Genomic DNA, 14,974 nt, shown 5'->3' on the forward strand with positions numbered 1-14,974 from the left:
AGCTTCAGTGTTATCTTGCTCATGTCTGAAACAGGCATAAGTGTTTTCCATATGCAAATAAGGGGCTTAACACCTGTTTGAGCCTCCTCTGTAAATTAGTTTGACCGAGGTGCTGTCTGCACTTAGGAAAACCAGATCAACATATGGCCTAACTTTATTGTGAATATATCTGCAGTGTACAGACTGCAGCAGTTCCCGAAGGCAATTAGGGATGGGTAACAAATGCTGGTCCTGCCAGTAATGCCCACATCCCATGGACGAATAAAAAAAACAGTTTGGGTCAGAAATTGAACACAGGGTTGAACAGCAGTGGTTCAGCTTGAGGCGGAAACTGGATAGGGGGATGGAGTTGATTGCAGGAGTAGTCCCTAATGGTTAGCAACCTGACAGCACAGAGGCATTGGAGGGTTTGACGGATGTAGTTGAGAAATTGAACTCAATGTACAATTGGCATATATGTGGAAGTAGATTCCCCCATAACTGGAGAATATGCAGGCAGGTTGTTTCCCCAGGCTGGGAGTGTCTGGAGCCAAGGGACACAGGCTGGGATTTTAAGAGCCTGCCGCTGCTCCTGGTGGTAGGCAAACAAAATGGCGAGCCGTGCATCGCAGATCACACGGAGGGGGCAGGCTGTCTGACGCTGGCAATGGTGTCAGCTGCCTGTGCGCAGTTGCTGCTGCCATTTTTAAAGGGCAGCCAGCCCTGCTGGCAAATCTGAATTTTTAAAGAAGCACCCCCCCAAAATTTACCAAATAAAATTGCAATGCCCCTTTCCCATCCCCCAAAACAATTATATTTTGTATTTGTACTTCCCCTCCCCCAAAACACCTTTGAAATGTAACCTTCCCTCCCCAAGACTGTACAAAGTTCAAAGTTCACCCCTTCCCACCATCCCCTACACTCTACATTTATTTGACCCCATTTCCCCCCTCCCCCACACAAAAATCTTAACTCCCACTGCACCACCACCCCCCCCACCACCAGTGTTAACGCCTGCTTTCCCCAGACGGAGAAGTGAAGGTGCAGGAGTGACGGCCGCCACCCTGGATATCGCGGTGGGCCCAGAAGATTCAAGGTAAGTTTATGTTAATTGTCCAGCGGCAGGGGAACCACCATGGAGCATCGCCACCGCCGGGAGGATCAGGCTGGGCCCTCCCAATGTTGGGCCTCTGCCAGAACCATCCTCTGCCCCTACCCCCCCCACCACGGAGACAACGTTGTGGGCCCAGTAAAACCAGCCCACAGTCTCAGAATAAGAGGTAGGCCATTTAGCATGGAGAGGAGGAGTAATTTCTTCACTCAGTGGGTGTTGAATCTTTGGAATTCTCTACCCCAGAGGGCTGTGGAGGCTCAGTCATTCAGTATATTCAAGACAGAGATTGATAGATTTCTAGATTTTAAAGACATCAAGGATATGGGGATGGTGTGGGAAATGGCATTGAGGGAGAAGATTAGCCATGATCTAGTTGAATGATGGAGCAGGCTTGAGGGGCCGAATGGCCTACTCCTGCTTCCTATGTTCTAATGGATAATGTTGCCAAGATGCTACATGTAGAGCAGGGAGCCAGGATTGATTTTTGGGGATTTCTGAGGTGACAATTTAGGTGTGGGAAGAATAATTATTGCCAAAGGTGCACTGGTTGGATGCGGATGTAGAGTTTGAGGAGGGCAATGAAGGATGATGCAGCATTGTTACAGTCTCAGAATGTGTTTTGTAACTTTGCTTAAACTCACTGTCAGTGCTCTGGTAGGGGTGGAAAGCTGATTGGAGAGATTCATGCAGGGAAGTGCAGGAAAGCTGGTTACAGATCTGAGAGACACCACATTCAAGGACTTTGGAAAGGCCAAGAAAGATTGGAAATGGAGTATATGTTGAATTCACTTGCTATTAATGACTTTAAGTATGGCTGCTGTTCTGTGGAGAAATGCAGTAGCTATTTGGTTCTGAGCCAAATGTCATAAATAGCAATAAGATGAAAGACCACTTAATCTGTTTCTTGGTGTTGATTTAAGGGAGGTAAGTTAACTTGGACACCGGGAGAGTTCTCGCATCTCCTTCGAATAATACCATGGAATCCTTACCAGACAAGCCTTCGTAAGATCATTAAGGCTCCCACAGAGTTTTTGGGAGAATGTCAGAATTGAGCATTATTCTCTCAGGCATGCTACTAGCAAGCCGGGAGAAAAGCAGAAAAGATTTGAAGGCGATAAAACCCAGGAAATAGTGCCACAAATGTAATAAAATCCTGCCAATTGCCTGGAGGGTAGTAGAGGCTCAGCTTGGCACAGACGCCTGAAAGAGGTTTGGGTTGATCATGTGACAACTGAGGGGACGGGAGATGGGCGGGGCCAGGATAATGGGCAAAGGCAAAAGGCATCAGCTGTGAGCAACAATGGAAATTACAGAAAGTGTGAGAAAAATAGAGAATGTGAGGGTAAAGAGATTTGGAACAGTGGGAGGTTCTCACTTGGTAGAGAAAAAATGTTCAGCAATAACTCAAGAACAGCTCAACAGCTCAACCCAGTCTTGATTCTCCAAGCTTATATTGCAACATTCTATGATTTATTAATAACTTTTGTCTACATAAATATATATGGGCGGCGCAGTGGTTAGCACCGCAGCCTCACAGCTCCAGCGACCCAGGTTCAGTTCTGGGTACTGCCTGTGTGGAGTTTGCAAGTTCTCCCTGTGACCGCGTGGGTTTCCGCCAGGTGCTCCGGTTTCCTCCCACAGCCAAAGACTTGCAGGTTGATAGGTAAATTGGCCATTGTAAATTTCCCCTAGTGTAGGTAGGTGGTAGGAGAATGTTGGGGATGTGGTAGGGAATATGGGATTAATGTAGGATTAGTATAAATGGGTGGTTGTTGGTTGGCACAGACTCGGTGGGCTAAAGGGCCTGTTTCAGTGCTGTATCTCTAAATAAATATATGAAAGACTTTTTGTCTTGCATTTCTAAAAAAAACTTGTGTTGCATAGGTAGCAGAAATAATATTGTAAAATATGCAGCTTTCATCATATAAAAAATATTTGTGTATTTCAGTTGTGGATGCCTAAAGTGCGCAAAATTACTGAAGTTCTAGAAAAAGCCAAGAGCAGTTATTGGCCAGCCCTGAAAACCCTTTATGATGATGTCAGAGCAGGTACTAACAATGTAACAAGAATTTGATTATGTAAGTCTGCACTGTATAATAAATACATGCATTACGCTTTACTTTTGTATTAGAGAAATGATATGTGATTAGTTATGTATACTTGTGAGCTAAAGGTACTGTGCAACTAATTTCAATTCTTTTTTTGTTGTGTGCTGTCTTTGTTAAATATAGGCCTGGAAGAGGCAAGTGATATTGTTTTGTACCTGATACCTCTCAAGTCCTTAATAGATGATTTAGAACAAACAGAATATTCTGAGGTAAGCAGAATCTCCTTGGGGGAAAATAATCTAGGAACTATCAATACTTTCTTAGGGAATGTGTTGGGAGATGTCAATATTGGAGGCAATTGGCACTCCAGAAAACTTCAGTTAATCATGGTTTAATAACGATTGCAACAGACTCATAATACAGTTAGCATTCTTTATCATAGGCCCTGTACTGCACGATTCACTTCTGTCACTGCCATGGTATGATTATTAAGTCCACTAATTCCAGGTTTGACTTGGTGTAAACTGTTCATTTTTCTGTGAAATACTGTGCCTCTTGGGTACCCTTGTTTTGCCCCCATTATTGGTGGCCATGTCTTCAGCTGTATATAGGCCCTAAGCTCTGAAATTCCCTCTGACTCCCTCTCTCTCTGCTTGTCCTTTATGACCCTCCTGAAACCTAACTTGTTGACCTAACTTTTGGTCACTTATCCTAACATCTCCTGATGTGGCTTGGTATCAAGTTTTGTTTGATAACACACCTGCAAAGTGACTTTGGATGTTTTACTACATTAAGGTAGCATATAAACGCAAGTAGTTGTTGTTACAACCAGTGTATGCCAGTGATGGATGTTTAGGCACATTAAAAAGCTCTATTGACCAATGCTAATTATTTTATATAATTTGAGGATTAGGCTTATCAGTGAGATAATGATAGCTGTTGGCTTAAGAGCATTGAGAAGGTGATAGATGTATTGTTCGCCAAGGCTGACAAGTTGGTTCATTTCTCTAAAAGGGCCAGCAACAGTCAAAAGGTAAACAAAATGCTTCTTCGTGTGTTCAGTGTGCACATAGAGCTAGAAATTGCCTTCATCACATGAGAGAGAATCACCAGGAACTTTTTTTTAAAAGAAAGAATTACAGCACATCAGTGTTAAGTGACCTTCCCTCCACAATTTTATATCATTGCTTCAATATAAGGCAGATTACCTTTAAACTTTTTTGGATTGTTTTAGATGGGGCATATTCTCTAGCTTTCCAGGAACAAATAAGATACCATATTGTATTTAGTGATATATTCACAAGATAAAGCTGTTTCAACGTACCCTGCCTAATAATAAGACGACTATTTCTTCCTTTTGGGGTAAAAAGTAAACTCAAGGTAAACTCATTCTGTATGCAAATTGAAGAGAGTTTCTTTTTAAAGGGATCTAAAAGGTACAGACTTAGAACAATATTTAGTATTAGTGAACATTGCTTTCTCATTAGCTGAGGATAATAAGCACTTTCCTGCTGTGTTGCAAACTGGTAGAAACTGTCAGTTATGAGATTTGTTTTGCCAGTTTAATTCTATTATGATATGCTCCTAATTGAGTGAACATAGAAGAATGTGCAATTCTCTATGATAGGTATAGACTTCCCTGTTCTTTGAAAGAAATTCAAATACTACATGTAAAGCGCATTCCGAGTTGACCATTCATTCTTTTTCTTTTTAACCTGTCCTGACTTAGAACTTTTCTGTTTTGTATTGGAGCTCCTTGGATTACTTAAACCCTGAATCAATAAGTGTTCAGCAGCTTCGATCTTTGGAGGTGTATCCATGCAAGTCTTTGGCCCCCTTCTTTGTGGATGGTTTCTTCATCTCCACCATTGGTTAGAAACTTGGGTGGGCCCAAGAATCTTCTTATATCTACCCAGTTTGTCACTGCTTGTTTCTTGGTTTTACTGCATTGTTGTTAGGATCTGGCAAGCCGATTCTGGCTCTGGGTATGCAGTCTCTTGTTATTGGTGACACAGCCTCAGCCAGTGGACCTTTGGGGGTCGTATGAGCTTGATCTTTTGTTTCTACACTTAATGACATTTAAGTCTGTGTTCCTTGGTTCAACACATTTTTCCTTCTGCGTCTATTCTGCTGGTTCAAAACTTCTTTACAGAACAAAGCAGCATATTCTGTGTCCAAGATAGTTTTAATCAGCCATCTGCTCTTTGATGATCTGCAGATCTTTTGTGCCTGTTTTCACTGTAGAAGACTTAGAAAACTTCCCAAAGATACTTGAAAATCAAAAGGTGGAAGGGAGGGAGGAACTTAAAACAATCACCATCACCAGGGAATAGGTGCTTGGAAAACGATCAGACCTGAAGGTTGACAGGTCCCCAGAGCCAGATGGCCTGCATCCTAGGGTCGAAAAACAAGTGGCTGCAGAGAAAGTAGAGGCATTGGTTATAATCTTCCAAAATTCCTTAAATTCTGGAAGGTTCCCAGAGGATTGGAAAATAGAAAATGTAACACTTTTATTCAGGAAAGGAGAGAGACACAAAGCAAGAAACTATAGGCCAGTTAGCGTAACAACTGTTATAGGGAAAATGGTAGAATCTATTATTAAGAAGATCATAGCAGGACACTTAAAAAATCATTATTAGATTAGAGATACAGCACTGAAACAGGCCCTTCGGCCCACCGAGTCTGTGCCGAACATCAACCACCCATTTATACTAATCCTACACTAATCCCATATTCCTACCACATCCCCACCTGTCCCTATATTTCCCTACCACCTACCTATACGAGGGGCAATTTATAATGGCCAATTTACCTATCAACCTGCAAGTCTTTTGGCTTGTGGGAGGAAACCGGAGCACCCGGAGAAAACCCACGCAGACACAGGGAGAACTTGCAAACTCCACACAGGCAGTACCCGGAATCGAACCCGGGTCCCTGGAGCTGTGAGGCTGCGGTGCTAACCACTGCGCCACTGTGCCGCCCAGACAGAGTCAACATGGTTTTATGAAAGGGATATCTTGTTTAATTTATTAAAGTTCTTTGAGGAAGTAACATGCAAGTTAGATAAAGGGGAACCTGTAGATGCGGTGTACTTGGTTTTCCAAAAGGCATTTGATAAGGTGTCACATCAAAGGCTACTACACAAGATAAGAGCACGTGGTGTAGGGGGTAATATATTAGCATGGATAAAGGATTGGTTAGCTATCAGGAAGCAGAGAGTAGGGATAAATGGGTCTTTTTTGGGTTGGCTAGCTGTAGCTAGTGGTGTGCCACAGGGATCAGTGCTGGGGACTCAACTATTTACAATCTATATCAATGACTTGGATGAAGGGACTGAATGTATGGTAGCTAAATTTGCCAATGACAGAAGATAGGAAGGAAAGTAAGTTGTCAAAAGGAGGTAAAGATTCTACAAAGGGATATAGATACATTACGTGAGTAAACATTTGGCAAATGGAGTATACTGTGGGAAAATGTGAACTTGTCCACTTTGGCAGGAAGAATAGAAAAGCAGTAAACTATTTAAATGGAGAGAGATGACAGAACTCGGTGGTACGCAAGGATCTGGGTGCCCGGGTACAAGAATCACAAAAAATTAATATGCAGGTACAACAAATAAGTAGTAATGCAAATGGAATGTTGGCATTTATTGCAAGGGGAAGCAAGTATGAAAGTGGGATGTATTACTGCAGCTGTACAGGGCCTGGAGTACTGTGTACAGTTTTAGTGTCCTTATTTGAAAAAGGATATGATTGCGTTTAAAGCAGATCAGAGGAGGTTCACGCGACTCATTCCAGGGATGAAGGGCTTATCTTATGAAGAAAGGTTGAACTGGTTGGGCATATACTCGTTGGAGTTCAGAAGAATGAAAGGTGATCTTATTGAAACATACAAGATCCTGAGGGAACTTGAAAGAGTGGATACTGCGAGGATGTTTCCTCTTGTGGAGACTAGAATGAGGGGACACAGTTTAAGAATAAGAGGTCTCCCTCTTATGACAGAGATCAAAATTTTTTTCTCTCAGAGGGTTGTTGGTCTGTGGAATTCTCTTCCCCAGATAGCATTAGGTCATTGAATTTATTCAAGACTGAGTTAGATAGATTTTCAATTGACAAGGGAGTCAAGGGTTATGGGGGGCTGACAGGAAAGTGGAGTAGAGATCACAATCAGATCAAACGTGTTCTTATCAAATGGCGGAACAGGCTCAATGGACCAAATGGCCTACTCCTGCTCCTAATTCCTATGTTTCTAGGTCCATCACACTTTGTGTTCTGGTCTCACACAGTCGGTATATTCATTAACCTAACACACCACATCCTTTGCTCCTTCGCTTCTCTGCCTCACATTAAGGGTTGAATTTTATCAGCCATCCAATGCCGGGGGTCGTGGCGGGGGGGACCCAGAACATTCTTCAGGGAGAGCCCGCCTTGACCGCCGACGCCGAGAAGGCTCTGTCGCATTTTACCGGCAGTGGTGAGGCCTTGGTGCGGCCCTGCCGCCGCATGGCGGCGGAGCCTTCATTTGCCAAATACAATTCATGCAAATACATGTTAATTAACTTACCTGGACACACACCGATATTCAGTCCTGAAAGGTTTACCCTGTTTCCTTAGACTATGACCCCTGGTTCTGGACTCCCCCACCATTGGGAGCATCCTTCCTGCATCTATCCTGTCAAGTTCTGTTAGAATTTTATAGGTTTCTATGAGATCCCCACCTCACTCTTCTGAACTCCGACGAATATAATCCTAACCGACTCAATTTCTCCTCATACATCAGTCCCGCCATCCCAGGAATCAGTCTGGTAAACCTTCGCTGCTCTCCCTCTATAGCAAGAACATCCTTTCTCAGATAAGGAGACCAAAACTGCACACAATATTTCAGGCGTTGCCTCACCAAGGCCCTGTATAATTGCAGCAAGACATCCCTGCTCCTGTAGTCGAATCCTCTTGCTATGAATGCCAACGTACTATTTGCCTTTTTTCCTGCCTGTTGCACCTGCATGCTTACCTTCAGTGACTGGTGTATGAGAACACCCAGGTCTCGTTGCATATTCCCCTCTCTGTTTGTAGCCCTTCAGATAATCTGCCTTTCTGTTTTTGCTACCAAGGTGGATAACCTCACATTTATCCACATTATACTGCATCTGCCATGCATTTTCCCACTCACTTAACTTGTCCAAATCACCCTGAAGCCTCTCTGCATCCTCCTCACAACTCACCCTCCCACCCAGTTTTGTATCATCTGCAAATTTGGAGATATTACATTTAGTTCTCTCATCTAAAGCATTAATATATATTGTGAATAGCTGGGGTCCTAGCACCGATCCGTGTGGTACCCCACTGGTCACTGCCTGCCATTTGGAAAAAGACCCATTTATTCCTACTCTTTGCTTCCTGTCTGCCAACCAATTTTCTATCCATCGCAATAAACTACCCCCAATCCCATGCGCTTTAATTTTGCACGCTAATCTCTTATGTGGGACTTTGTCGAAAGCCTTCTGAAAGTCCAAATAAACCACATCAACTGGCTCCCCCTCATCAACTCGACTAGTTACATCCTCGAAGAATTCTAGTAAATTTGTCAAGCGTGATTTCCCTTTTGTAAATCCATGCTAACGCTGTCCGATTCTACCACTGTTCTCCAAGTGCTTTGCTATAAAATCTTTTATAATGGACTCTAGAATCTTCTCCACTACTGACGTCAGGCTGACTGGTCTATAATGCCCTGTTTTCTCTATCTCCCTTTTTAAATAGTGGGGTTACATTAGCTACCCTCCAATCTGTAGGAACTGTTCCAGGGTTTATAGAATCTTGGAAGATGACCACCAATGCATCCACTATTTCTAGGGCCACTTCCTTAAGTACTCTGGTATGTAGATTATCAGGCCCTGGGGATTTATCGGCCTTCAATCCCATCAATTTCCCCAACACCATTTCTCTACTGATACTGATTTCCTTCAGTTCCTCCCTCTCACTAAACCCTGTGTTCCCCAACATTTCTAGTATGATATTTGTGTCCTCTTTTGTGAAGACAGAACCAAAGTATGCATTTAGTTGGTCAGCCATTTCTTTGTTCCCCATAATAAATTCCCCTGTTTCTGCCTGTAAGGGACCTACATTTGTCTTCACCAATCTTTTTCTCTTCACATACCTATAGAAACTTTTACAGTCAGTTTTTATGTTCCCCGCAAGCTTACTTTCGTACTCTATTTTCCCCTTAATCAATCCCTTGGTCCTCCTTTGCTGAATTCTAAACTGCTCCCAATCCTCAGGTCTGTTGTTTTTTCTGGCGAATTTGTATGCCTCTTCCTTGGATCTAATGCTATCTCTAATTTCCCTTGTAAGCCATTTAATTTTAAACACACTGTGTTTTGAGCTCCCCCTTGGTGAATCCTTGTTCACTGCTTTCCAATTACAAGGCAAAGAAATGAGCACAAACAGGCTTTCTTAGGTTGAAAGAAGAAAAGTGAAATTTATTAAAACTTAAACTCTAATTTGGTTAACTGCCTACGGATACATGCCGCGCCCACGCTAGCATGCATACATGATACGCACATGCAAATAGAGACAGGAAAGAGCAGAAGAAAAATAAACTGAAAAGGTTTGATGCAATCTCAGAAGGGGTTTTTTGTTACTGTGCTTTGAGCTCGTTATAGTCCTGGCTTGACGGTCGAGCTTGCTTTTCATTGGGGCCCCGTATTCTTTTTAAACTTTGTTCACTGTAGGAGACTTTTCTCTCTTGGGGTTCATGTGCTTTCAATGGATTCTGAAGCTGGTGAGAGCGAGCTGAGAGCAGACAAAAGAGAGGACTTTTCGAGTCCAGGAACAAACAGCTTTCTGACTTCAAGCACTCTTTCTCCAATTTAAAACTCCCCTAGTTGGCCAGCAGGTGATCACATGACTGACTGGTTTGACCAGGTCTCTTCTGTGTATTGGGAGCATCTTAGCAGTCAACCTGGAATGCGAGCTTCTCCATCTTCACCGTCTGGTAATCAAAAGTCCATTGTGGATTAAATTGGAGCAGGGAGTGGCCCCTTTGTTCTTTCCAAGTATTGTCTGTTACTATGCAAATGTCTTTCTAGATCAGGTTTGGGTGTTTTTTTTAAAAACATGTTCTTTCTTTACTCCAGTAACTGTTTAAAAATCAATGTGCATGTGGTGAAATTAATGTGCCCCATTCTTGGCAGGTGGGGACCTACATGACACCCGTTTGAGGATTCAAGGCGAGGCACTGGTGGGGAGGAGTTTAATTTTCAGATCGGGAGGGGGAAGCAGAGAAAACATATTCCATTGGCTGAGGGGATGGTGGGAAGGGTTGAAGGGCAAAGATCATAAAGTTTGGGGGTGAAAGGTCGGGACTGGCGAAAATGGTTTTTCGGTGGGGTGGGGGGGGTGGTTGGTAAGGGAAATAAATGTATGGCTGATGATTGGGGATGGGAGGTGGAAGAGGGGCTTTGATGTGTACTTTACTATCTTCATTTAAATTCAAGGTCATGTACCCTTTAAACATTCAAATCATCTGTCAGGGATTGAAGCCCTTTAAAAATGTCGCCAGATGCCATTGCCGAGGATGGAGCGGCTTCCCCCTCTATGTCATTGGCGGTGGCCGTTCCGCCCCCTCCATTTAAATGAGTCCCTGCACAAAATATCGCAGTGGCAGCTGCTCTGTGCGCTCATAAAATTTCGCCCTAAGTTTCCACAGGATAGCTTGAAGAAAATGTTACAATGCAGAGAATGGGCTGAATTTTGTTGGCGCGGGATGCGCGCCAACCTGGGCTGCAGAGCCGGGGCAACTCCGCTTCAGCTGTTTGGTGGACGCCTGGCCACAGTTTTCAGCAGTCAGCGAATTAACTGCTTGGCACTGGGGGTCCCGTTCCTTTAAGAAATGGGAGCCTGCCTCCAAGAGCTGGCAGCCAATCAGAGGGCTGGCAGCTCTTCGGTCTCAGCAGTGCCACGGGGAACACTGGGCATTGCTAGGATTGCATCCAGCCCAGTGAAGCAGCATGGATGCCACTCTTGGACCAATGCAAGTGGGATTGGAGTCACCGGGGCAGCAGACGAGGGTTGGGGGTGTTGTTGGTGAGAGCGGGTGGGGTGTTCCTGCGGGAGCAGCCATTACCGTCTCGGGGGCCCACCGTGAGCACAGAATGTTAAATTCCAGAAAGCTTGTTATGAAAGGATAATGCTGGAGCCTATATTTACTCAGTTTTACATTTATTGTGCAGAGTAAAAGGATTACAAACATTTAGCTCCTCACTCAAACCCACCACCAGTCTCAGTGAGTGTCTGCTTATAAGTGCTCAACTAAGACCCCAATTAACACCCTTCATTTGCAAAAATCAAACCATTAACAAACAATTAACAGATTAACCGATTCCCTTCTTTATTTTACAATACAACTTGGATTAATATGCTCAAACAACATTTTAAAACAAATTCCATATTATGCACAAAGCATTAACATGCTCAAACAACATGTCAAAATAAATTAAAATAAATTCCATATTGGGTACAAAGTATTCCATTGTGAGTCACCCCTCCTTTAGTATCTCTATCAATTTCTTTGTAAGAGCATTTATTTTTGTGAAACAATTGGATAGCTGCTGACTTGCATCTACCCATTGAAGTTTGGAGATTTCCTTTCTCTCCAGCATTTGTTTTAATCCAGCAAAGTCAATACGTAGTCTTTTCTCACTCGCACCTTTTGTAGAGTGAACATTGTCCCACAAAGAACGATTATCCACATAACATTCAGTGGGTATCCTATCTTCAATATGTCCCTTATTCAGAATTTCACCCAAAATATTTGACAAATAGAACCCCATATCCACCGCCTCCACAAGCCCAATGTTTCTGCAGCTAATGTGCTTTTGACAACCCATTTTATTGTCTTAGCCTCCCAAGCTGAAGGACACATTCCATTTTCACCCATCAGAAATATTATGAAGCCAGCCGCACTTGAATACCCGTCAGCAAGATTAGCATGTGAAGCATCATTAAATATTATTAGCTTCATGTTCTTTGGGTCACCTAAGGATGGGGACTTCAGTATACATTTCTCCAGATTTAGTTTTTTCAACGTTCTATTTGCCCTTAAAACAATCTCAACTTTTGGATGTTTCATCATCGTGCTTAAGTCCAGCACATCAAAACTAACATCAGGCCTAGTCTGAGAGCACAAACAGTTTAATTGACTCACCAGGCTTCGCAATTGCTCAGTCTCTGCTTTAGATATATCATAATTTTTCTGTGATGACCTAACACATTTAACTGGGATGGGAGTAACACTCTCTAAGTAGGATTGTTGATTCAAACTTATTCCAGACTTATTCTGCTTAATATCTAAACCAATATATTTAAAGGCCCCACAAACCTGACTCCCAATCTTAAATTCTGCCTTAATCTTATTCATAACATATTTCTCAAAATCCACAGTATCACCCCATAAGAAATCATGAACATGCATCATGAAGATGCCTGAAAGTTTCCCTGTTTGATACCAATTAAACATTGCGGGATCTGCTTTTAGTTGAACACAACCAATTTTCAACAAAACAGATCTCACTGAGAAATACCACACCCTGGAAGCATCATTAAGGCCAGAGATGCATTTGTTCAGTTTCCATAATTTTCCTTGTGCATCTGCTGCCTCTTTAAGTGGTTTCAGATGCACTTCTCTCTGAAAAGTATCACCTTGCAGAAATGCAGCTTTTATATCAATGGATCTACGCTCCCATGAATATGTGGTCAAAAGAGCCAAAAAGATTACTTTTCCAGCTGTGGGAGAGTCCATTCTAACATTGGGTATCACCCAGTCACTTTTCAAAACCCCGGGCAAGTAACCTCGCTTTAGCCTTATGAATTCCATCAGGAAGGACTTTTTCAGTACAAATCCATATATGTGATCAGGCTGGCTGTCCCCTATCAGAATAAACACCAAACTCTCACCAACTCTCAAATTCCTTATGTTTTGCTTCTCTTTTAGTTTATACTCAAGTTTATTGGCAGCTACTAAAACTTTACTGTTATGAGGACTTCTGCTTCTAGTTCTGTTCCGAGATTGCCCTCTCACCTTTATTTCATTGTGGAATCTGTTCAAACTACGGCTTCTATGAGCACTTTGATGTCGTTCAGAACTACTGCTAGAAGATCTCCCTTGCACTTTATCGGAGGCTCTTTCTCCAGAATGTGATCTACGCAAGTGTCACTTCCAGACCCACTATCAAGACCCGCACTGCGCTTTCTTACCCTCCGCTCTTTCACCCCACTCTGCCAATCCATGGCTCTGGCTTCTTGACCATCATCTTGAACATTTAACCAATATTTAACCTTGCCTGTAGATTTTCCTGCACATCCCACAATTGTTGCATCCCTCTACTTATCAGACCCCTCTGGAATATATGTCACCTGAGTACCTACTTGGGGCAATTGACCTTGGATGCGAGAGCCGTTTCCTGAGCGTCATGGTCGGTTACATTACTATCCAACTCTTTGTTCTACCATATTCTGTGTCTCAGGACCTTCATCACAGATCACATGAGTATTTGAGGTACAAGGTGCCTCTTGTCCCTCTATCAGCTGCTCAAATTCTGAGATTTTGTAATGAACCCTAATTAATTGTGAGGAATGAACCTTAACAGTTTGATTTCCATGCTTGATAACTGCTGTCTTACCATCATAACCGATTACCTTACCAAGGCCCTTCCATTCCCTATGCCCCTTTCTTTTATAATACACCAAATCTCCAAAACTAAATTCCGCCTCAGATGGTCTTATCCGATGCCTCAGAGGTCTGCGAATTTTCTCAGAGACCTCAGCCTTGATGAAAGCCTGTCTCCCTGCATGTAAAGCATTCAAATGTGTAGAAAAAATGGAACTAATTGTAGTGTCCTCTAGAGCAGGAGGACTGTCGCGCAGTACAGAAGGCAATTTGGGATTCCGCCCATTGACCAATTGATGGGGACTATATCCTCCAACGATCTGAAGCAAATTCTTCACATGAACTGTCCATGCCAGGCCAGTTGTCAACTTGCAGTTTGGCTGGTCAGCTAAGATTTTACTAACATTTCATCAACTACTGCGTGATTCCTTTCACAAAGCCCATTGCTGAAAGGACTTTCAGCTGCAATATTCTTTACCATAATATTCATGTTTTCACACATATCTCTGACCTCGTCAGTGACACTCTGACTAGAAATATCAGGTTTTGTTAAGGGTGTACAATAATGCCTGATTGGGTAAACTGCAAGTTCACTGGCTTCCCAAAAACAATTGCCTTATCATGCTCCATATCAAGTTTCAGCTGCCTTTTTCATTGAAGGCTTAATCAACAGTAATGGCATCTCACTGGAGACTGCATCAATACTGATAAAGTGGCTTACCCCAGCTATTTTACATGGAATAACTAATCTCTTCAGCGACTTCAATATGTTGTCATCACCAAACCTAAAACTGGTAGTACTTTTATACTCCTTAAGCTTGCGCTGATCCTTACTACTGAGTGAATCGAGATAACACTGTAACCAATCAGTTCCACATACTGTCAACGTGCAAGCATTATCCAGTACAGCACATTCAACAAATCCACAAATAACACATCCATCACAGGACTAAAACTCCTTGTGACGAGTACAATGTGTTCAGATCCATCTGTATCTTCCTCTTCTGCCTCAGAATTCTTTCTGTCGTGTGTTATTTCAAAGACTCTGCCCCTCCGCTTAGGGCAGTTCATTGCATACTTTGAGTCACATATGAAGCACCTATTAACTGTTCCTTGGGCATTCCTGGGATTCATTCGCCTATGATTGCTGTTCCAATTCTGCCTTCCAGTG

General features: G+C 42.8%; 1 protein-coding gene across 1 annotated transcript in view; it reads left to right on the forward strand.

Moving 5' to 3' along the window:
- Window positions 1-14,974, forward strand: part of LOC137384384 (dynein axonemal heavy chain 17-like) — a 1,056,876-nt gene that overhangs the window by 99,368 nt on the left and 942,534 nt on the right. Inside the window, exons 5-6 of the mRNA XM_068058353.1 lie at window positions 3,042-3,141; window positions 3,325-3,410. Coding sequence (XP_067914454.1) covers window positions 3,042-3,141; window positions 3,325-3,410 — 186 coding nt within the window. The remainder of the gene's footprint in view (window positions 1-3,041; window positions 3,142-3,324; window positions 3,411-14,974) is intronic.

This window comes from Heterodontus francisci, chromosome 26, assembly GCF_036365525.1.
Source record: "Heterodontus francisci isolate sHetFra1 chromosome 26, sHetFra1.hap1, whole genome shotgun sequence".
NCBI lineage: Eukaryota > Metazoa > Chordata > Chondrichthyes > Heterodontiformes > Heterodontidae > Heterodontus > Heterodontus francisci.